At 40.5% G+C, this 24,703-nt stretch overlaps 1 protein-coding gene across 7 annotated transcripts in view; it reads right to left on the bottom strand.

The window, feature by feature from the left end:
- Positions 1-24,703, bottom strand: part of mctp1b (multiple C2 domains, transmembrane 1b) — a 56,534-nt gene that overhangs the window by 21,097 nt on the left and 10,734 nt on the right. For 5 of the 7 annotated variants that reach the window (XM_055019395.1, XM_055019396.1, XM_035940827.2 and 2 more), the window contains exons 2-4: positions 1,325-1,445; positions 1,111-1,253; positions 951-1,030 (exon numbers count right to left, since the gene is read on the bottom strand). In XM_055019395.1, the coding sequence (XP_054875370.1) occupies positions 951-1,030; positions 1,111-1,253; positions 1,325-1,445 (344 nt within the window). Of the gene's footprint in view, positions 1-950; positions 1,031-1,110; positions 1,254-1,324; positions 1,446-1,524; positions 1,810-17,496; positions 18,458-24,703 lie in introns of those variants that run through there. The other 2 variants (XM_055019397.1, XM_055019398.1) reach the window with 2 other exon arrangements.

Genomic DNA, 24,703 nt, shown 5'->3' with positions numbered 1-24,703 from the left:
ATGCATTTACTATTAGTTTTTTCTTCATCTTTTTATTTACTCTGTATGCTATGATGCTGTGTTACGTCAACTAACCCTAGAGCCAGTCAACAGTCATTTTTAAATAGATTTCAGATTTCTATTTTAAGCCTTTAAAAAATGTTTCTTTATGTAATTATTTTATTCAGAATTTTTCAAAATTATTTTGCTATCTTAATTAATGTATAGCTTGCCTTAAAAAAAATGTTTTCCTGCAAATGATATTTTTTGTATTTTATTTAAACTTTAAAAATGTATTTAAATTTTTAAATATATTTTTATTATTTTCTATTTCTTCTATGTATGCATCTATGTATATTTATTGTTCATACTACATAATTAACCTGATTACTTGTATACAATTAATAAAATTACTTTCCTTTTTAAATATTCTAATATATTTTCTAATTATCTTTTTAAATGTATTTTATGTTTTTACCTTACCTCTTGTTTTAGCTCATCTATTTATTTTTCGTGCTATTCTTTTTTACCTAGATATAGATATGATTGTTTTTACATTTCATTTGTTATATTTTATATAATACATAGATTACTTTGAGAATTTTTGTTTATTGTGTTTTTCTGTATTATTAATTTTTATTTTGTTTTCCACTATAAGACACAGGATATCACAAACAAATGAAAAATAAACACACAAAAAAAAGCCACAGAGACACAAAATAGGCACAGACTGGCATAAAATGACTACCAAGATATGACTTTAACCAAAGAGACGAAAAACAAACACACAAAAAAAGGAACAGATGCAAGTCATGAACATGAAGATTTTGTATTCTGGATATCTAATATGTGTGTGGCTTCATTACTGTGAAGTTACCTTTTAGTAGCTTCATTATATACAAAAGACTATACACAGTATTCCACTGTATTATTATGAGTTGGTGTGTTTGTAAAAGGGAAACATGACCAACCTCTGCTGCTCCAGAGACTCCAGGTAAAGAAAAGCAGAACCCATGAAGTCATCCTGAAGGCCAAAGTCGTAGTCAAACACCTACAGGAGAGCATCAACGGACTCTTCTGTTCATTAAGAATTCATATGGAAAAGCTCTTTGAGTGCGTCCAGGTCTTTACCTTGGCATACAGCGGCTCACTCAGACTGTCCAATGTTAACGTTGTCTTCTCTTCCCACACAGGGTTGAGGTTTTTGTGGATGGTTTTGCTTCTGAACACCTCTTTACCCCCGAGCTTGAACTTCACATAGGGATCACTGGTTCCTGTAGAGACAAACAAAGCTGTCATGGATCCATAAAAGAGAACAGGAGAGAGCAGAAAGACAGGACTGCACCTCCTCTGTCTCTGACGGCCAGGTTGTGTCCCCTCTTCAGCTCAATCTCCAGCTTGTACATTCCTGAGCTGGGGGCTGCTCGCTCAGGAGGCACTGCCGAGGAGCACGAAGCTCCCATGCCCTGTTGGAGAAACACAGGCATTAATTAGAAGCAACAATCAGCGGCTCCATCCATTACCTCACTCTCAGAGCAAACTTACCAACATATTTTAAAAGAAACAGATGTTTGTTTGATCTGTTGCTGCAGCAAAACCTTCAGTCTCTCAGCTGCATCTGCATCCACACTAACACTGAAGCAGCTAATTCAGCTCAGTAACTTGTCCCAGGGGCGACCACAGACAGGAAATTACAGAAGAAGCTTCCTCCCATCAGACCACAGTGCAGTTGAGCTAATTCTTTTTTTCCATTTTTGTACCATCATCATTTCTACAACAGCACCAAACTACATAGACAACAGATACACATTAAGAAAGTGGCTTTGCAACAGGCTGAACTCTGGCAGCGGCAACAACTACTACATATGTATTTACAACACTCTGTCATTTCGGCATCATTTAGAAATTCAGACAGCACTAATAGGTTATTACCAGGCACACTCCTAATGTTGTGTCATTTTGTCTCTCTTTGTGGTTGTATAGAGTCTTTTTGTAGTTATTTTGTCTTTGTTGTGATTGCTTTGCATCTACTAGTGGTTGTTTTATGTCTATTTATTGTCATTTTGTGTCTCTTGTGCTTGTATAATGTCTTTTTGTAGTTATTTAGTCTTTCCTTGTGATTGTTTTGCATCTACTTGTGGTTGTTCTATATGTCCCACTGGTGTCATTTTGTGTCTCTGTGGTCAATTTGTGTCTCTTTGTGGCTGTCTAGTGTTTCTTTGTGCTTGTTGAGCATCTATTTGTGGTTATTTGGCATCTCTTTGTTGTCATTTTATGTTATTAACAGAGTTGTTTTGATGTCATCATGTGAGCACAGTGCAATATCTGATCCATTGCCAACATGGACAGAGAGATAAAAACAAATGCTACACAATCTGATTATGCTGATTCTGAGGGCGGCCAGTCGAGACAGTCAGTATCTGAAACATGACACATCAAAAAAGTTGAACAAAACACCACAAAGCTGCTGTTTACCTGCAGACAACTATGACTATTATTATTATTTACTAGGTTTAGCACACGTTTCATTATCCTCCATCATATTGTTTATCTACAACTGTTGTCATTATTTCTGTACAAGTTTCAGATCAAAATTTAGAAAATGTCATTCTTCTCCTCAGCCAGTGAAAAGTGTGTTTCAGCTCGTATGTAAGCAACAGCGATAATCAAACATCAATCTCACCACACATCATTTTAAATGCTGAAGATCTACTCCACTGGGGTTGCTGCATCCTGTCAACACAAGCTTCCACTTACAGAGACACTCTGATCAATACTCATATAACGTGATAATATATGAGGATTGCACTACAGGCTGTGGAAAACAAACATGTGCCTTACTGCTCAGACATCTAGAGGTCTGATTTACCTCACGGTCAGAATATAAAACCTAGAAAAGCAGCAAATCCTCACATTGGAGAGGAGAATGTTTGTATATATCATGAATATTTAACAATTATTAAATCTGGATAGCTGCAAATAGTTTCAACTGTAGCTTCAATATGCTGTTGCTCATTTCTGGACAAAGCTTAAAAAACATTAGTTTTAACCAGCTAGTGTCACATTATTGCATGAGCCAGAGAAAAGACTCTTTATCTGCTTGAAGGTGGAGCTTCTGCCCTTTAGTTGTATGATGAAGCAATGTTTCGGTGAGGGTGAGTGATGTTTGTCTCGTGTACATGCAAATGAATGTGGGTGCCAGTGGCTGACACTGTTTCACTGACATACAGGTGAGAGATAATACACCAAGAACTTGATAAGATGTCTTAAACAAATTATGAAACTGTAGTCGCTCAAAAAAATCTAACTTTAAAAAGCAGTGAAAGGGATTCAGTGTCAGTATGTGCCCACTACCGTTCAAAGGTTTGGGGTCACTTAGAAATGTTCTTATTTTTGAAAGAAAAGCATTTTTTTCAATGAAGATAACATTAAATGAATCAGAAATACAGTCTAGACATTGCTAATGTGGTAAATGACCATTCTGACTCGAAACAGCTGATTTTTAATGGAATATCTCCGTAGGGGTACAGAGGAACATTTCCAGCAACCATCACTCCTGTGTTCTAATGCTACATTGTGTTAGCTAATGGTGTTGAAAGGCTGATTGATGAATAGAAAACCCTTGTGCAGTTATGTTAGCACATGAATAAAAGTGTGAGTTTTTATGGAAAACATGAAATTGTCTGGGTGACCCCAAACTTTTGAACGGTAGTGTAGTTTAAAGAACAATCATAGTAACACAAGATGTGATTAATGCTGCATTGCTCCATCAGATCATAGTCACAGATGACATCTGAAAACACAACAGTATGCTCTAGGGCCTACTGGAAAGAAATAAAATACATCTATGTCTGTGGGGTCAATCCATGAAAAAACTATCAGTAATAGCCTTAATTAACTAATGGGAAATTTTACCTTCACCGTATAAATATTTAAGTTACAGGCCCCTGAAAGATGTACAGATGAATTAGAATTTTGTTCTTTCCTCTGTTAATTTTTAAGCTGAATAGTTTTATAAGTACAGGAGGCTGATGCATTAATTTTTGGGTTCTGAAAAACACATATGAGTTCTATTGAAAACTGCAGCCAGATCTTTTTTATATCCACTCCAGGTGCCACAATCTAAAGTCAAAATCTTATTTTTGCTCAGCATATTTTTTCTATAACCAACATTGAGCATCAATATCATGGGATATATAAAAGTTTCAGCAGCAAAACTGCAGCTGTTTAATCTGTTCTTTATCTAGTTTCATATCATTCACCTGAGAAAGTTTCAAAAAGAGCACTTTGGGCAAAGTTTCAAGAGTGTACATCACCATGTGGGATCGGTGGCTAATCACAACAAGTCTTATTTTAACCTACATTTTGACCAGGCACATCTTCTAGCTAAAACCATTTTTAATGTAGTCATATTTGAACACTGGTGAATGTAGCCTCTGACTGTGAAATGGAGAAGCATCATTGCTTTTGAGATGTTTTATATAACAAATATAATAAGTTTGGACAAATCACCTTAATTAAACCTATTTGCACCATTTAGAGTTTGTTTGAGAGTCTTTCAGGTTTTCCTCTGATAGTGTCCAGTTCTTATTCTGTCAGTTTATTCTGTTGGCCTGTTTCTGTCCTCAGATTGTGGACAACAGTGGTGATGTGTCGTCTTAGTTTTCAACACTTGTCTTTTCTACGTGACAGGAAAACCTTTGTGCAGGAATTATCCTAATTTTATTCCCTTCAAGAAACAGAATCTCAACAGAATTCCAGTTGAGAGACGTTCAGCTGTTGTTTTCTATTAAAAACATTGCTGTTACAATGTTCACGCCCTATTACTGCTGGTGAACTGTAACATATCTGGTGAACCCAGTCATCACACTTTGTACTGAAGAAAACTGGGTTTATCTGAACTTGAGCTCCTTTTGGCCCTAATCAGGTCTAACTTAGTGCAAAGTTGTGTTTCAAATGCCTGTGATTTGCTTTTACTGTTCCAATCAAGCTCTGGTTTGGTCAAAGTACATGGGTTTCAAGTCCATGGCTTTAACAACACACAGTATCAGTAGTTTCAGAATCATCATATCTGCTGTCATCACAGCTGACCAACTCAGCCAGAAATCCGTTACACACATTATGAAACACACTTGCTTCCTGATTCTGAAAACTTTCTCGAGTGTGCCAAGTTCTGCTCTGGCATTTTGCAAGCGGTGGAAATTCCAGTGGGCACAAAGTGAAAACACGGTAATAAAATAAGTGTGTAACATGAGGAGGCTGAGTGTGTGTCTGGTTGTCTGTGTGGAGGAGGTATGTAGGCTGGTGAATGTTATGTAGTCTCTGTCTTCAGTTGAAGAAACTGGGGTAAGTCCAGTTCAGACCTGATGGTGTTAAATAAGGAGAGGACGAAGTGTGCCAGGTCAACCTTACATAGCTGAAAACAGTCACATGCTGACACATAAAGGCCAACGTGTTTACAAACACCTGCCTATTTACAAATTATCTTTCACCTGGAGTGCTGTTAGTGTGCACCAGATGAATTTAAGTCCAACATTTTCACTCGTTTTTGGCTCTGTTTTTGGTCACCACTAACCACTGAGAGAAGTGTCTGCACCTGTATTCAGGTGCAGGTTGTGTACAGTCACTTTTAAAAACTTTTCCTTGAAAATAGTTGCTTGTGACTGAAAAAGATACTATGGGAGACAAAGAACATAATGATGCTAAAATGTTCACAGAGCTACACAGAGTATCCACAAAAATATTTTTACATATTAACAATAATGCCACTACATGTATCACAAGAAAAGCACTCAGAGAGCACAGTGCTCCACCAAGGCTGCTCAGTCATTGTATGGTTTCCGACGGATGAAATCTTTAAAAAATTTGTGGTCCGCAGCGGTCGATTTGTAGTAGGATCACAATCATGTGATCATCAGCAGGCAGCTGATGTAGTGTTCACATGTAATCACAGTTACAGTGACGCCATGCCGCTATCTCACAATGATACAGAAATCTTTAACAAATCTGTGGATCCAGATTTTAAGCCACATCACTGCCAAAATCTAATTACTTGGTCCTTGAGTCATTTCTGACCTTCCCTGAAAATTTTATCAAAATCCGTTAATCCGTTTTTGAGTAATGTTGCTAAGAAACAGACAGACAGACAAACTAATGCCGATCGTCACATAACTCCGCCGCGTTCCTTGACAGTTGTCACTTGCAGTGACCAAATTGCAGTGACCAAAGAATTATGCATTGTTTTAGTGTCTTTTAGGTCATTGTTTTGGTTTTCAAGGTTCCAAACTCTACCCTAATCTGCCCAAGAGAAACATGCAAGGTTTACAGTAATGTAATACTCTCATACAGACCCAAAGTCAGAATTTGATTAGCTTGGGGTAGCATTAAGACTGGAAACAGGGAGAAACAGCTTGCCTGGCTCTGTTCAAAATGCTAAGAAATACACCTCCAAGAACATTAAACCTCAGAGCTTTTTATCTCATGTGTTTAATCTTTATATAAACTCTGCGAGGGCTTAGGACGGGGTATGTGGTGTGGCTGTAGTTTAACCATTCAACCTGTCACTCTCACTAAAGCAACAAACTGTTGTTTGTAGACATTTGTATTGTTGTTTTGCACTGGGAGCTGCAGCAGGATAGTATTTCCCCTTGTTTCCAGTTGTTATGCTAAGCTAAGCTAATACTGACTTTGCAGCTGAGTAGCTGAGACGGATTTTCTCAACTCACTCCAGCAATCAAGCATAGTTCAGAAGCCAGTTGACCCAGAGGGCAGTCTCTTGCCCTTGTATTTCGGCCTTTGTCATGAAATCAGCATTGATTACAGGAAATATGTAGCCTTATGTTCTATTGAAATCATACCAGCCACACTTGAGTGCTTCTGTTTGGCAGCTCTCATTAGTTGATTTTAAACTAAATTCCAGTTGTCATAAATTAGCATGATAACTTGATTTTTTTTCATCTTGAGCTGAGGATTTGACATAATCTCCTCTATCTCAGCATGCCTGGACAATAAGACTGAAAAATATAAATATCTTGGATTGCACAGGTAAGATAATTCCCCTTAAAGGCCAATTCATGGTTTCCACATCTGTGTGCACAGGCCAATAGTCAGTATAGTTGAACATAATTTCACTTAAGTTTTCATAATTCAAAAAGATTGATACAAACTGTTGGGTTATCTTTTTTTGTTGTTGAAGTAAAAATTATTTTTTAGAGTTTGACTACTATAAGCAACAACAGTGATAGTTAAGTAGAAATGATTCAGGGTGAGCATCAAATAAGAGCAAAATTCTAAACTCCTTAAGCAAGTCTTTTGTAATCCAGCTGGACAAAAATAAAAACAAGAAAAGCACTCAGAGAGCGCAGTACTCCTCCAAGGCTGCTCAGTCATTGTATCATTTCAGACGACTGAAATCTTGACAAATTCATGGCAGAAATCACAGTAACATAGACTGTGGCTGCACAAACAAAATGAGCTGAGCACAGGCGTGTGTTATGCATGTGTGCGTTATGTACGGATACACAATCGCGTGACCTAAATATGCAGCGGGCGGCAGGAATTGATGGGACTCGGAAACACCCCCACAATTTAATCAGTTGTTCCTTGTATCATTTCCGACAGATAAGTCCGAAGTGGATTTGTAGTAGGATCGCAATCGTGTGATCGTCGTAGTGTTCACTTGTAGTCATACTTAGAGTGACGCCGTGCTGCCATCTCGCAATGATACAGAAATACTTAACAAATCTGTGGATCCAGACTATAAGTCGCATCACTGCCAAAATTTAATCACTTGGTCCTTGTGTCATTTCTGACCTTCCCTGAAAATTTCGTCCAAATCCATTAGTCTGTTTTTAAGTAATGTTGATAACAGACAGACAGACAAACCAACACCGATTGTCACATAATTTCGCAGAGGCTTCCTCGGCAGAGTAATAAATCAAAACACTGCAATCATCAGTTCTCTCAAATTAGACAACCTGAGACATACAAACTTCACACTATGTCGTTCTAATCTTTCATTCCATGTCTGCAGAAAAATAGATGCTGTTGTGTTTGTTGGAGAGAATGGTTTAATAAAAGCAGAAAGATTTGTCAAATCATCAGTTCTCTGAAGGTTCTTAAATGTATCGTCTGAGACGTGAAGATTTGTCAGGAAAATTAACCAATCTGGGCTTATAATTATGATACTTCACCAAAATCCCATTTAAAAATTCACCAAAAATAAACACTCTGCAAAAGATTCTGTAAAAAACAAAAAATGCAAAACTCTGCACAACTAATATTCCATGACTGACTCAGGGGCGATGAAAAGTCAAAACTTCAGAGAGTTTCCAGCTGAACTGCAGGCAGTGTTTCTACAGAGCAGAGAGGAAATGACAAGACAGACTGAGAAGAAAATAAAACCTACTGGATCAATAAAATAAATACAGTATGGCTCAAACAGTTTACAGCGGAAAATTTTGGAAGATACATTCAGCATGGTGAAACATCTTCCTACAGTTCATGAGCAGAGTAGAGTGAAAAAGTTTGTCAAAATTGTAAACATATAAATAATCAAGCATCTATAGCAGATGGAGCCACCATTGTTTCCAGCACTGTAACACCTGTTGGCAAATGTTGCACATGTTGATTCTGTTTTTAGGTTTTTTTTCATAACTAATGAAAGACATTCAACTTTTTTCTTTTGTTATGATTTATAACACTATAACTGAGTCATACAGAAACAAGACATTTCTGAGTTCTCTCTCCTTCATGGTTGTTCTGTTTCCACAGAGGTGCAAGACTGAAGATTGAAGTGAAATTGAGCCAGGAGCAGGTAACGCCCAGGAAATGCTTGTAGATGCTTGCTGATAAAATCTCCCCTGTATTTTCACTGGTTGCTGACTGCAGCCGTCTGAAGCAGCTCCTGAGGTTGTAGATTTTACAGCTTTGTCATTGCAAAGCACAAGTGTCTAAACTCTCACAGCATCTAATCGCTTCTGTGGGTGTGAATGGGGAAACACGAGGCCAAAAACTGCAACGAACCCAGTCCAAGGATGAGTCAGGGCGTTTACGTTATAGGACTTACTGCCAGAGTTAACAAGCTGCTTAGGAGGATTAACGGTCTTGTGGGAGTAAATCAGGAAGCAAAGCACCAAGCTGAGAATAGCATGGGATTGCGCACAATCCCATCAGCTGACAACAATGCACACCTATTTTAGAACTGTGCAGTTCTATTTACACACATCTCTGTACCAGACTTCAGGCTACAATTACAACTTATTACTCAGTCTATTGATTCAGAGGCCTACGTTTGGTTTGTGGAGTATCAAAAAAAGGGAAAAATCACACTATCACAAATTCCCGGAATCCCACAATTTTTGCTTGTTTTTTTCTTACCAGCAGCTCAGACGCCCCGAAATCCAACTTCATTTATTATTATAAATGACAAATACACTGCCTGTCCAAAACAAAAGTCGCCACCTGGATTTAACTACACAAACAGGTAAGAGACTTCTATTTGATAATTACTGCAGTGATGAATATGTTTCAGCTGACAACTTATTTAACCCTAGCTGATGCAGCGAGGAGTTTCTCATTTCTTAAACAACCATGTCAGAAGACATATCCTGTGGTCATGGAAAGGGTCTTAATCTGTTTCAGAAGGGTCAAATTATTGGTCTGCTTCAAGCAAAGAAAACAACTAAGGAGATTTCTGAAACTACTAAAATCGGGTTAAGAACCGTCCAATGCATTATTATTAAAACCTAGGAGGATAGTGGTGAACCATTGTCTTTGAGAAACAAATGTGGTCGGTCATATGGTCTGATGAGTCCAGATTTACCCTGTTTCAAAGTGATGGGCACATCAGGATAAGAAGAGAGGCAGATGAAGTGATGCACTCATCATGGCTAGCGCCTACAGGTCAGTGGGTGTTAGAGTTATGATCTGTGGTTGGTCAGGTTCAGCAACATTATGCTTCCAAAGAATGAGGTCAGCTGACTACTTGAATATACTGAATGACCAGGTCTTTCCATCAACGGAGTTTTTCTTCCCTGATGGCATGGGCATGTTCCAAGATAACGATGCCAGGATTCATGGGGCTCACATTGTGAATGAATGGATCAAGGAGCATGAGACATTATTTTCACACAAGGATGGGCCTCCACAGAGTCCAGACCTCAGCCCAACTGAGAATCTTTGGGATGTTCTGGAGAAGACTTTGTGTGGCAGTCCGACTCTCCCATCATCAGTGCAAGATCTTCGCAGAAAACTGATGCAACTCTAGCCAGAAATTAATGCTGAGACTTTGCAAAAGGTTATCGAAATGATGCCACGGCGAATGTGTGTTGTTCTCAGAGCTAAAGGTGGTCCAGCGAAATATTACAGTGTGTGGCTTTTTTTTGGACGGGCAGTGTATAAACAGCGCATCTTCTGACTTGAGAAGCCAGAGAAAGGAGCCGTTTGGCATTTCTGCTCAGATTCATTATCTTTTTCAATTAATGCATAATAACAATTGTTGCAGTAGTGCATTAAGTTCAGAGGGTCACCTCATAAAAAAGAAAAGCACTCAGAAAGCGCAGTACTCCGCCAAGGCTGCTTGTAAGATTTCCAATGGATAAAATCTTTTAACAATTCGTGGTCCAGTAGTAGAATTACAATCATGTGATCATCAGCAGCTGATGTAGTGTTCACTTGTAGTCATACTTAGAGTGACGCCGTGCTGCCATCTCGCAATGATACAGAAATCCTTAACAAATCTGTGGATCCAGACTATAAGTCGCATCACTGCCAAAATTTAATCACTTGGTCCTTGTGTCATTTCTGACCTTCCCTGAAAATTTCGTCCAAATCCATTAGTCTGTTTTTAAGTAATGTTGATAACAGACAGACAGACAAACCAACACCGATTGTCACATAATTTCGCAGAGGCTTCCTCGGCAGAGTAATAAATCAAAACACTGCAATCATCAGTTCTCTCAAATTAGACAACCTGAGACATACAAACTTCACACTATGTCGTTCTAATCTTTCATTCCATGTCTGCAGAAAAATAGATGCTGTTGTGTTTGTTGGAGAGAATGGTTTAATAAAAGCAGAAAGATTTGTCAAATCATCAATTCTCTGAAGGTTCTTAAATGTATCGTCTGAGACGTGAAGATTTGTCAGGAAAATTAACCAATCTGGGCTTATAATTATGATACTTCACCAAAATCCCATTTAAAAATTCACCAAAAATAAACACTCTGCAAAAGATTCTGTAAAAAACAAAAAATGCAAAACTCTGCACAACTAATATTCCATGACTGACTCAGGGGCGATGAAAAGTCAAAACTTCAGAGAGTTTCCAGCTGAACTGCAGGCAGTGTTTCTACAGAGCAGAGAGGAAATGACAAGACAGACTGAGAAGAAAATAAAACCTACTGGATCAATAAAATAAATACAGTATGGCTCAAACAGTTTACAGCGGAAAATTTTGGAAGATACATTCAGCATGGTGAAACATCTTCCTACAGTTCATGAGCAGAGTAGAGTGAAAAAGTTTGTCAAAATTGTAAACATATAAATAATCAAGCATCTATAGCAGATGGAGCCACCATTGTTTCCAGCACTGTAACACCTGTTGGCAAATGTTGCAACGAACCCAGTCCAAGGATGAGTCAGGGCGTTTACGTTATAGGACTTACTGCCAGAGTTAACAAGCTGCTTAGGAGGATTAACTGTCTTGTGGGAGTAAATCAGGAAGCAAAGCACCAAGCTGAGAATAGCATGGGATTGCGCACAATCCCATCAGCTGACAACAATGCACACCTATTTTAGGACTGTGCAGTTCTATTTACACACATCTCTGTACCAGACTTCAGGCTACAATTACAACTTATTACTCAGTCTATTGATTCAGAGGCCTACGTTTGGTTTGTGGAGTATCAAAAAAGGGAAAAGTCACACTATCACAAATTCCCGGAATCCCACAATTTTTGCTTGTTTTTTTCTTACCAGCAGCTCAGACGCCCCGAAATCCAACTTCATTTATTATTATAAATGACAAATACACTGCCTGTCCAAAACAAAAGTCGCCACCTGGATTTAACTACACAAACAGGTAAGAGACTTCTATTTGATAATTACTGCAGTGATGAATATGTTTCAGCTGACAACTTATTTAACCCTAGCTGATGCAGCGAGGAGTTTCTCATTTCTTAAACAACCATGTCAGAAGACATATCCTGTGGTCATGGAAAGGGTCTTAATCTGTTTCAGAAGGGTCAAATTATTGGTCTGCTTCAAGCAAAGAAAACAACTAAGGAGATTTCTGAAACTACTAAAATCGGGTTAAGAACCATCCAATGCATTATTATTAAAACCTAGGAGGATAGTGGTGAACCATTGTCTTTGAGAAACAAATGTGGTCGGTCATATGGTCTGATGAGTCCAGATTTACCCTGTTTCAAAGTGATGGGCACATCAGGATAAGAAGAGAGGCAGATGAAGTGATGCACTCATCATGGCTAGCGCCTACAGGTCAGTGGGTGTTAGAGTTATGATCTGTGGTTGGTCAGGTTCAGCAACATTATGCTTCCAAAGAATGAGGTCAGCTGACTACCTGAATATACTGAATGACCAGGTCTTTCCATCAACGGAGTTTTTCTTCCCTGATGGCATGGGCATGTTCCAAGATAACGATGCCAGGATTCATGGGGCTCACATTGTGAATGAATGGATCAAGGAGCATGAGACATTATTTTCACACAAGGATGGGCCTCCACAGAGTCCAGACCTCAGCCCAACTGAGAATCTTTGGGATGTTCTGGAGAAGACTTTGTGTGGCAGTCCGACTCTCCCATCATCAGTGCAAGATCTTCGCAGAAAACTGATGCAGCTCTAGCCAGAAATTAATGCTGAGACTTTGCAAAAGGTTATCGAAATGATGCCACGGCGAATGTGTGTTGTTCTCAGAGCTAAAGGTGGTCCAGCGAAATATTACAGTGTGTGGCTTTTTTTTGGACGGGCAGTGTATAAACAGCGCATCTTCTGACTTGAGAAGCCAGAGAAAGGAGCCGTTTGGCATTTCTGCTCAGATTCATTATCTTTTTCAATTAATGCATAATAACAATTGTTGCAGTAGCGCATTATTTATCTATTTTCAATAAATTTGTAACCTCACCTTTTTGCGTACAATATATTAGAACACTGTAAGTAGTACACAAAAAACTACATAACAAGTACTAAGTGGAAATTACAGTCACTGGCTGTGGAGGCTGACAATCAGATCAATACAGTCAGCTGCTAAGGAGAGCTGATGGTGAGTAACACACTGTGCAGTAAATCTCCTTCATGTCAGCAACAGAGCCACAGCGTGACGGCTTAGCCTCATGGGCCCGTTTACATGAACACTGATGCCACTACACACTATGGTGATCAATACTGTAACGAAAAAGCACAGGAGGTTCAGAGGAAGTGGAAAAAGAGTTGAAGACAAGTTCATTCCAGCACATCCTCCTGTATAGTTTCACAGTTTTACTCATTATAAATTGCTGTGAGTTTAAATACCCACAAAAAACCTTCAGCCCCAGTAAAAGAGTACCAGCTGCTTTGGTTCAAAGTGGCTGCACACGTCAGTCTGTGCAGTACTGCCAAAACCACAAGCACACACAGTTGAGTCAACAACCTCAAACCCTGCAGAAATTCACACTGTGGTGCTGCAGACTGTTTAGTAAAACACCACAATCGCTGCTCAACTTTAGTCGTGTGCACTGTTCTACACTTCTCAAGACACGTCCTTGGCTCTCAAAATGTGTAAAACAGTTTTGATGCAACCATTAAGGGTTAATGATTGACAATAGTTTGTATTTTTCTTAGTGGTAACACTTTCTTTTTTTACTTTTGTAAATTAAATAGTTTTTATCATTTGTTGGTCTGTGTCACGCATAGTAAAAATGGTCTATCTCAGGGCATCAGTGTAAAGTTAGCAATAATATTCTCAACTGCAGTTCTCTATACTTCTAGTCATACTTCTGCTGTTTCCATGGAGGTGCAGGACTTTATATTGCAGTGAAAAATCAGCCCACAGTGAGAAATATGTGACAGAAGCAAAACACCAATGTTTTCTACATATAAGAGAATCTGTGCAATATCAATTTTATTTTTACATATACTACCGTTCAAAAGTTTGGGGTCACCCAGACAATTTCATGTTTTCCATGAAAATTCATATTTTTATTCACGTGCTAACATAATTGCACAAGGGTTTTCTAATCATCAATTAGCCTTTCAACACCATTAGCTAACACAATGTAGCATTAGAACACAGGAGTGATGGTTGCTGGAAATGTGCCTCTGTATGCCTATGGAGATATTCCATTAAAAATCAGCTGTTTCCAGCTAGAATAGTCAATTACCACATTAACAATGTCTAGACTGTGTTTCTGATTAATTTAATGTTATCTTCATTAAAAAAAAAAAAAACTGCTATTCTTTCAAAAGGATATAAGGACATTTCTAAGTGACCCCAAATTTTTGAACGGTAGTGTATAAACTAACCCCTTGCGATTATTTTCCACCTTCAGAGAAATCTGTTCAATATCTAACTTTCTTCATATAGAAATAACATCAACATTATATATGTATTTTTCTTCTTCATTTTTTTATTGCTCGTACTGATATTCTTTGTAATGTTGCTACTGCAAATTCCCCCACTGTGAGATTAATAATGGTTTATCTCATCTTTTTTCATCTCATCTTATAAAGGTGGAATTACCTTAAATGTATTCAGTCAAAAAAGACCAAGCAGCGCAGTATGACAAAATACAGGCTTGAACCCTGAAAATGAGTCAAAGAAGGTCAATAAGTCACATCTTAACAAGCACATTGTGGTAGCATCTACTTAAAATCAGTGATAATGCTAGAAAGCTAAGCTAACTTGCTAGCATCTACTTTCCAAGTGGAATATAAACTGGTGGCTAGCCATATACTTTATATAATAGATGGCCGTAGCCTCCTTGACACCACTCGTTGTCTTTAAAGTCTCAACTCTCAACTTGAACCGTCACTGTCTTGTTTTTTTGGAGCCTGAATAAGGCTAGTAAGCCAAGAGGAAATGTGCCAGAAACACACACAAAAAATGCAGTTAGCTTAACTTTGGTTAAATTTAGCTTTTTATCAGGCTTGTACCGAACAGCTGGCATCGCGTTAACACAAGTTACCAACCTATACTGTTAACATAGTAGCAGCAAACACTGTCATCTGCTGATGCTAATGCTAGCTTGTTTAGCATGGTGCATCTATGATTCATATTAGCTGTGATATTAACTTGGATGTGAATTTTTTGCTGAGGATAAACAGGCTCAAACCACAATGTACTCACCTGAGAAGATGAACAGCTGCCATCTGAGTGTTTATCAGTATTGCTGACTTCTGAACAAGACATTTTGACTAACTTTCATGAACTGAAAACACACTGAAGGGTCAACAACCAAACACAAGTTAATGGTATCTAAATGTATACAGTGTCATGGAAACATCTTCCTATCCTCTGTTCTGATTGGTAGGTTGTTGAGGTAGCAGCTTTTTCAGCACAAAGTAGCCTAAGTCATATCCTGTTTTATCATCTGTTTTACTTAAAACAGGACCATAATTTACTGAATGAATATCATGTTGTATCGAAGAACTCTTAACACTACCGACTGAGATCACAAATTCACGAGGAAAATGTTCCCTGATGTCCTGATTTCCAGCATCCATATGTCATTATACTACTCAAACCTTCCATCCTTTACAGTCTTCTGACCAAATGTATAAGGTTAGGACTGATCTGATCCCGGACTGGGCCACTGATCACTCACAGGAGGGAGATGAGTATTGATCCAGCGGGAAACCCATAGATATCAATCAAGTCCTGTAAATTACAGTTAATTCATCTTTTCCTGACAGCCGCAGTCTGTGCAGAGAGGAATGTGCACATTTTCTATCCTAAATAGCACATTCTTATGAAATTATACATGTTCATTAATTGTGAACAGCATTTTTAATCCTTTATTTGGTTACCAGCTAGTTCCACCTTAAATTCTGAGAAATTATGTTTTTATGTGGAATTGCTGAAAAAAACTACAAAAATCTTGCATAAGCATGCAGGATAGCTGCTGAATTTATCCAGAAACTAAAAGTATGTTGATTTGATTAATAATTTCAACACATATATTTTCTACATTTCTGTAATGTGGAATTGTTCTATCATTCAAAACAGCTTGTTTTGATTTGAAATCCATCTTTGTGCACTATATGCTTTTTGCTCTGTATTATCACTGTAGGAATTATCATTTTGCACTACTGTGTTTATATTTTTTTCATATCTGTAAATATCTATATATACTTTTTTATCTTTGTTTTTATTACTAATATTTTTTCTTTATTTTTTCTTCACATTTTTTCTCTTCTTCTTTATATTTCCTTTTTTTATTCTCTTTCCTTATTCCTTAGGTGGCACCAACAGCTGAGTCCAAATTCCTCGTATGTTGTGTACGTACTTGTCCATTAAAGCTGATTCTAATTCTGACTACCCAACCTGTTTTTCTGTTGACTCATTGTATAAAAAAAATTTTAAGTTATTTTTTGGCCTTTTTGTCTTTATTATAGTGCACAGTGGAGAGAGAGAGGCAGGAAATGTAGGGAGAAGAGTAGGGGAAAGATATGCAGTAAATGGCCTTGGGTTCAACTCGAATGCACTTGTCATCGGGATCTCTAGCAAGAGCCTGCAAAAGCTCCAATATATCCAAAACAGCGCTGCTAGGATCCTGATGAGAGTGCGGAAGCAAGACCACATCACACCCATCCTCCATTCACTCCACCGGCTCCACGTCTCCTTCAGAATTCAGTATAAGATGGCTCTCCTCACCCGTCAATGCATTCATGGCAATACCCCAAACTATCTGAAAGAACTCCTCTGCCACCAATCATCCACAGAAAACCTCTGCACCAATAATTGTGACCTCCTCCACCTACCCAGAACCAAGCTCCAGATGATGGGAGACAGAGCCTTCCACTCAGCCGCCCCTCACATCTGGATCTCCCTGCCTGACCACCTGAGCATCACTATCTGTGCATAGTACTATATAGTACATAGTACATAATACTAGCACTATCTGTGGGACCACAGATAGTGGATGATTTTAAAAAAGGCCTAAAGACCTTTCTTTTTAACAAAGCTTTTAATTAGATGTGTCTCTGAAATTTTTATTTTTATTTTACATGTTTGTTTTGTTTTTATCCTTTTATATCTTTAATGTAGCACTTTGAGATTTTGTTGAAATGAAAAGTGCACTACAAACAAAATGTATTATTATTATTATTATTATTATTGCTATTATTATTATTATTATTATTATTATTATTATTATTAATAACCCATGACTACTGCATTGGAGACTATAGCCCCTGTTTATGGGTCGCTCGCTCAACCTGTTGAGCTACAGGAGCCCCCGTCTCACTGTATATAATTAACCTAACTGGTGAAAACACAACACACAGGCTGATGGAGCTCACCGACAACAGCCGTCCACATGTAGACATGAGGGAAAAGTAGTCATCACTAGAGGCACAGCGAAGTAACCCTCGGATCGCCTGACGGGACTCTGCCACCGGGGCCTCGCTTAGAAAGAGATCCAGGGTCGAGCAGGAGGCAGCAGGATGATAATGACAAGAAGAGGTGGTGGAAAGTGGACAGAGCAAAACAACTATGCAGGGATAACTGACACTGAAGATACTTCAAAACTGACAGAAAAATGAATTTCGAAGAGCAAAAAAGTAGCTCCCAAGAGAAGAACATCAGCTGAGCTGAGCAGGTGAAGAAGCTGAATGAATGACGGAGCAGCAGGTGAGTGGGAAGGAGGAACCACGCTGGCTGGCTCGACTGTAATCCTTTTCCAGTGGATTAGGCCTGACTGGAGGGTTGGACTAAAGGAAGACAACAAGACAGATCTACTTCCAACTGAAACTCTCAGAGCTTGTAGGCCAACTTTGAGGTCAGAAACAGGTCAATACCTACACAGCACTCAGATGAAGGGCTGAGATATATTTGACAATAAAAGAGGAGTTGGTTTACATGTTAATTGTGTTGGATGCAGGAGAAATGGGCAGGTGTAAAGTTTTGATTGACTCTGATGAAGGCAGAAAGGGCCAGGTGACCTTGATGGAGCTTCTCAGACACTCCAGGCCGCAGAGGGTCCAGGTCACAACTTAAGCTCTTCCCAGACATGGGATGTGTTGCATCGTTGCTTCCTCAGCCTGTTAAAATGACCCCATTCTGTCATTCAGACAAAGGTCAATGTTAGGGTTATTCCAGGTAAAAACAAAGAAATGTGAAAAAAGTTCCCACCTGACCTCATTAGAATCAGCTGACTTTGTATGTGCAATAACTTTAGTATATTTACGGAGCCTCAGCAGAGTTACGTGACGAACAGCGTTGGTTTGTCTGTCTGTCTGTTAGCAACATTACTCAAAAACAAACGAATTTGGATGAAATTTTCAGGGAAGGTCAGAAATGGCACAAGGACCAATTGATTAGACTTTGGCAGTGATATGGCTTATAGGCTGGATCCACGGATTTGTTAAAGACTTCTGTATCATTGCATTACGGTGTCACTGTATAACAACAAGTGAACACTACATTAGCTGCCTGCTGACGATCACATGATTGCGATCCTACTACAAATGGACTGCTGCAGATTTATCGGGACTTATCTGTCAGAAAGCATCCTGTATCTTGGTGCAGCAGTGTGGTACGGCAGCTGCACAGCTCAGGACAGAAAGAACTGAGCCCAGGAGGTGAAAACAGCACAGGGGATTGTGGGAAGTCTTCTTTTTTTTTTTTTTTGTCTGCATTTGTTCTCATTGTTTAACTCCACAAAAGAGGTGTCAACAATGTATGAGATTGATGCATATTTTAGTCTTGCAGCCAAATATTTTAATATTTAGTGCATGTGTGTGACCATCACCGGCCCTCCCTGAAAGCTAAGCAGATATTCTTTATTAGAATTCCCTGTTAAGAACCAGGGAGGGCAGTGCTACACCTCAGTGATGTGTGGGGGAAACAAAGACTGGACAGGACGAACAGGACGAACAGGACGAACAGGGATAGAAATTAACAGGTGGTGCTATTGCAATTAAAGATTGTAAGGTGGTGTGTTATTCCCAACTACTAACTGTCCATCAATAAAAAAAAAATTTTGAAAAAAGAAAAGAAAACCAAACCAACACAAAAGAAAAAGAGATTCAATAAATAAATAATTAAACAAATGGTACTGAGCACCATAATTGTGGATGTCTTGACAGTATAGAATAGAATAGGCCAGCAGAGGATACCAGTGCAAGAGAGAATGAGTTTAGGGTAGAGACTCTGGAGAGATTCTCAGCACATTCTGGCGGGTCCCATCATTCGCTGAAATGGGACTCGGCAGTAGCTGGCGAGACCTGATCAAACATGCAAGTGTGAAGAACCCCGAAGCCCAGAACAGCAATCACAGCAAGGCAGGGCCAAGCCAACAGGGCACCCCTCCCCTCGGGCCGTAGGAGCCACAGGCCGGCACCCCCAGAGAGCCACCGGGGCCACCGTGAACGACGCGAACCCGGAGAACAAGAGGGAGCAGCTACCGACACCCCCAGCGCACCAAGACCGACCCAGGCAGCCCGGGGCACGAGGACCCACCCGCCACCCAAACCCCAACCCCACCCACCCCAGTCCCCACCCATCCGGGAAATGGACTGTTTGTTCCGCTTCCCTCAGGCAAAGGGTACAGAAACATAAAAACTCTAACTTCCAGACTGAAAAACTGTTTTTATCCCAGAGGTGTCCAATTCATTTCCCCCCTACACATACAACAGACACACTATGTGCAATAAAGAACTGAATCTTGCACTGGACTGCACTATACCACTCATCCTACTGCTCATATGCACTAATTCTGTTTACATATTTATATTTTTGAGGATTTTTTTTATTTTATTTTATATAGTGTGTTGTTTTCTGTTTCTTATGTATAACTGGGAGTCATCAATCGAAATTTCACTGTGTGGAAACACAATGAAATAAAGATTCTTGATTCTTTAAATTGTACAAGGAACAATTTATTAAATTGTGGGATTGTTTCCAAGTCCTATCAATTCCTGCTTCCCACTACATATTTAGGTCACGTGATTCAGTATCCGTACATAACGTACACATGCATAACACACGCCTGTGCTCAGGCAAGGTCATTTTGTTTGTGGGTACATCTATCTTAAATAGCCACATTCTATGTTGCCATGATTTCTGATCATCAATAATAAATTTATTTTAAAAATGCTGCATTTCTGACAATGCCATATGGGGGAATGAACAGCCTTGGCAGAGTACTGCGCTCTGAGTGCTTTTCTAGTTATTAAAGTCATGCAAAAATTTTAGCTTCATTCTATTGATATTGTCTGAGTTAAGGGCCTTTGAAGTACACAGCACTTGGGGTAAAATTTTGCAGGGCTGAAAAAAAACATTTGAGTTATGTTAACAAGGTTTTTTTATTGTATATTGGTAATGTTTCTTTAAGTTAATGGATATTCCCTCTTCTAGCGCTTTCTAAGTTTCTATTTCTTATATTATCATAATCTACCTAGCAACCAATAGTATTTTTTCCTCGGTGTTCCCCTCCCTGCTCTCCACCAATCAGGAGACAGATATCAGTAGTGCTGTTTTTTTGTTAGTCTGCAGGTGACTTCGGCGAGAGCACACGCTCTGTCCTCTCCCCTTCTTCTCGGCATACTTTTCTTCCCCCTTTCGTGTTGTGCGTCCATGAGAATGTAAGTCATGTCCAGTTTATGTTGTTATGTGTCTGCTAAAGTTTCGTTTAACCAATCGGGGGGGCTTTATTCTGTGCATAAGTCTCGAAGTTAGGCAGCATGCTCCGTTCACATGATGAGCGCGTGTGCGCCTCGCCTCTCGTCCATTGGGACCATTAACCCCTTATTTGCCAAATGTTATTTGGGCTTTAGTTCTTAGTGTTTTAGAGGGCGGATTGATATTGTAATGTGTTTCTTTGACATTATTCATAAAAGGGGGCACAGTATTAAAGGGCCTATATGTTGTTTGTACTGTTTTTGCCCTTATGTAAATTACAGCCTCTTTTGTTGAATGGTACACATATTCATGAACATTTCAGTAATATAGTCAATCTTTTTCATTATTTTATACATAATTTGTTGTCACTGTGTTATTGCATTCGTAGTTGTCATTGCTTATTGTATTTTTTTGTCTTTGTCCTTTTATAGAAACCACAGCAATAATAAATCAAACAAAACCATAATCACGACCATGGAAAATTCTCATTTGTGAATTAAGAGTGGCATGATTGAGTGTAAACTAGCATTCTTTTGTTCTGGCCGGACAACCTGGGGTGATTGAATGTAACTGAACCAGTCTAAATACAGTCCTTCCCAGAGGTCACAAGTTTGGGTCTCCTTCCCGACACCTCCTTTACAAGGTCCTTCGAGCCGGATTCTTCAGTTACCTCAGCTCTACAAAGGCTCAAACTCGTCCCCGCCGTGATGCTCGTCGGCCTCGCTACCTCGATGACTTCATGGTTACTCTCCCGCCACGCCATCTTCCTTCTCTTACACTCCATGACCACTCCATCGAGGGTGCAGCTATCCCACCTCCTGCAGCAGTCTTCTCTCCAACTCCAGTGACTCCTGCGTCTCAAACCCTCAGCTCCGAAGCAGTCATGTCAGCCTTACAGGAGATGAAAGAGGAAAACAGCCAGCTCAGACGAGATATGCAAAATCTCTTCAAAACTCTCTCCCTGAGATCGTCGCCTCAACCTCAAAGATTCACTCCAAGGCAACCTGCTCGGTTTGAGGTCAGCGCCGCTTCATATGTGCCCTATGCTCCTCCTGAGAGAACATCCACTCCAAATCGCAATCAAGCGGCACTAGCAGATGATCTCCCGCCCTGGCCTGAAGCTGTGCCCATTCCTCCATCTGTTGAGCCCTTTCCTCCTCCTCCTCCCGCTGATGATCTGCTACCTCCTCCACCACCTCCGGTGTCATACCTTCCATCATATGATGTAGGGTTTCAGACCACTCCAGAGTATGTTGAGCCATACACTGCCATTCAGGAGCCACCCTCAGTAGAGGCAACCTACAGAGGGCCTAAACCTCATATTCCTTATTTCACTGATGATGATCCACGCCAGTTTGCTCGACTTAAGATAGCTCTCGACAATATCTTGCCTAGAGATGCAACTGAGCGATTCAAATTCCAAATATTGGTCGATCACCTCAAGCTGGAAGACGCTCTCCTTATAGCAGATTCCTATAGCAACAGCTTAACGCCCTATTCTAAGACGATGTCCGCATTGACTGAAATATATGGGCAACCTCACAAATTAGCCCTGCAGCGCATTAATGAAGTTTTGGCCGAGCCTCCAATCAGAAGTGGAAACAGCCGAGGTTTCCGCCTCTTCGCCCTCAAAGTCAGAGCCCTGGTTGGCATGTTAGAGCAACTGGGCAAGGATGGCAGGACTGAGTTGGAATGTGGCTCGCATACCTCTCGTCTTCTTTCTAAGTTGCCGCACGAACTCAGGTCACAGTTCAAGCGCTACATCGACCCTATCCGCACTCCAATACCAACCTTGGTGCACTTTTCCAACTGGCTCGAATACCTAGTCCGTGTTCAGGATGAGGACTTCCAACCCTCTCACTCACGGCCTTCACGAGACGACCGCCAGAAGGTTGTTAAGCCCAAACAGCCTAAATCCAGTGCACGCACTACTACAGTACTGCTTGGCTCAGATCCTGCTCCCAAGTCTGCTGAGCTTTTAACTCAAGTCCGCTCTCATAACTCTAGACTTGAGAAACCAAAGAAGTATTGCCCCTTCTGTGATAACATACAGCATTACTTCAATCAGTGTCCAGAGTTCAAAAGGTTGTCTACTGATCAGAGACTATCCTGGATCAAGACTGGTAAGCGCTGTTGGAGATGTGGCAGAAATCATCTTGCCACCCAATGCTACCTCAAGGCTAAATGTCAACAGTGCAATCAGACCCACCTTGACATTCTCCATGAGGTTAACTCTACCACTACAACTACATCAGAGCCAGCTCTGGCAACAGAGCAGCCAGCTACCTACTATCTAGATCCAGACCTTCCAAGTAGTTGTGTCTTGCTGAAGATGGTCAAAGTTATCCTCCACAATGGCAAGCACAGACTCGAGACTTACGCTATCCTCGACGATGGCTCTGAGCGCACCATCATCCTTCATCGTGCTGCTCAAGAGCTCCATCGCAAGGGACAGAATGAGGACTTGGCTCTCAGAACTATCCGTCAAGATATAAAGACAATCTCCGGAAAGTCAGTGGCCTTCTCCATATCCTCCATGGCCCATCCTCAGAAACGTTTTTGTATTCAAAGAGCCTTCACCGCTGCAGAATTGGGCCTCTCCAAGCACTCTCATCCAGTCGAAGCCCTTCAGAAAACCTATCGTCATCTCAGAGGCCTACCCCTACATTCATTCAGTCAAGCCCAGCCACTCCTCCTTATCGGCTCGGACTATCCCCACCTTCTGACACCGGTGGAGCCAGTACACCTAGGCCCACCAGGTGGCCCCGCGGCACTGAAGACTCGACTTGGTTGGACTTTGCAAGGTCCTGCCAAAGTCCTGCTGCATCAGCCCTCTACTCAACAGTGTCTGCTAATCAACACTTCTCCATCTGCTGACCTCCTCAGTCATGTGTCCAGATTGTGGCAGATGGACATTCTACCATATCGTAATGAGAAGCTCATTACCAGGTCCAAGCAGGACAATGCAGCCATCAAACTGCTAGAGGAGAAGACAGTCAGAGTCGAAATAGACAATGTCCAGAGATATGCCACTCCACTGCTGTGGAAGGAAGGTCTTCCTCCTCTCAAGGCTCCTAAGGAAGCTGTAATGAGTCATCTACGTGGTACAGAGTCTCGCCTCGCCAAAGACTCAGTCAAGGCTGCTTCCTATGGCCAAGAGATCAAGAAGCTAGTGGACTCAGGCTACATCAGAAAGCTCACACCCTCCGAAGAGCAGAACAGCAGTTCTTGGTATATCCCACATCTTATGGTCCATCACAATGGCAAAGACCGCATCGTCTTCAACTGCTCATTCACATTCCAGGGCAACAGCCTGAATGAACATTTACTTCCAGGGCCAACTCTTAGTTCCAGTCTTCTCGGTGTCCTGCTCCGTTTCAGACAGTACCCCATAGCAGTGAGCAGCGACATTAAGGGTATGTTTCATCAAGTTCGCCTCCTGTCCGATGACCAGCCCTTCCTCCGCTTCCTTTGGAGAGACATGAATCGCAGCACCAAGACCGATATCTACCAATGGCAGGTGCTTCCTTTCGGCACCACCTGCAGTCCCTGCTGTGCGACCTTCGCCCTCCAAAAGCATGTTATCGATCACAGCGGCCCTGAGGAAGACACTCGGCACTCAGTTGAAAACTGTTTTTACGTGGACAATCTCCTTCAAAGTTTCCCGTCCGTCTCAGATGCAAAGCAGCTTGTCTCCAAGATTCAAGTTCTACTCCAGTCAGGTGGTTTCGAACTCCGGCAGTGGGCCACCAATGTCCCAGACATCATCAGTCACATGCCTCCTGAGCTCACATCAGAGGGCAGAGATCTATGGCTGTCCATGGACGTTGTTGATCCACCAGAACGGACTCTCGGGCTTCACTGGCACTGCAGATCTGACACCCT

Source organism: Amphiprion ocellaris, chromosome 17 (assembly GCF_022539595.1).
Source record: "Amphiprion ocellaris isolate individual 3 ecotype Okinawa chromosome 17, ASM2253959v1, whole genome shotgun sequence".
Classification (NCBI taxonomy): domain Eukaryota; kingdom Metazoa; phylum Chordata; class Actinopteri; family Pomacentridae; genus Amphiprion; species Amphiprion ocellaris.
The sequence above is the reverse complement of the archived record's forward strand: the minus strand, read 5'-3'. Positions and strand labels throughout refer to the sequence as shown.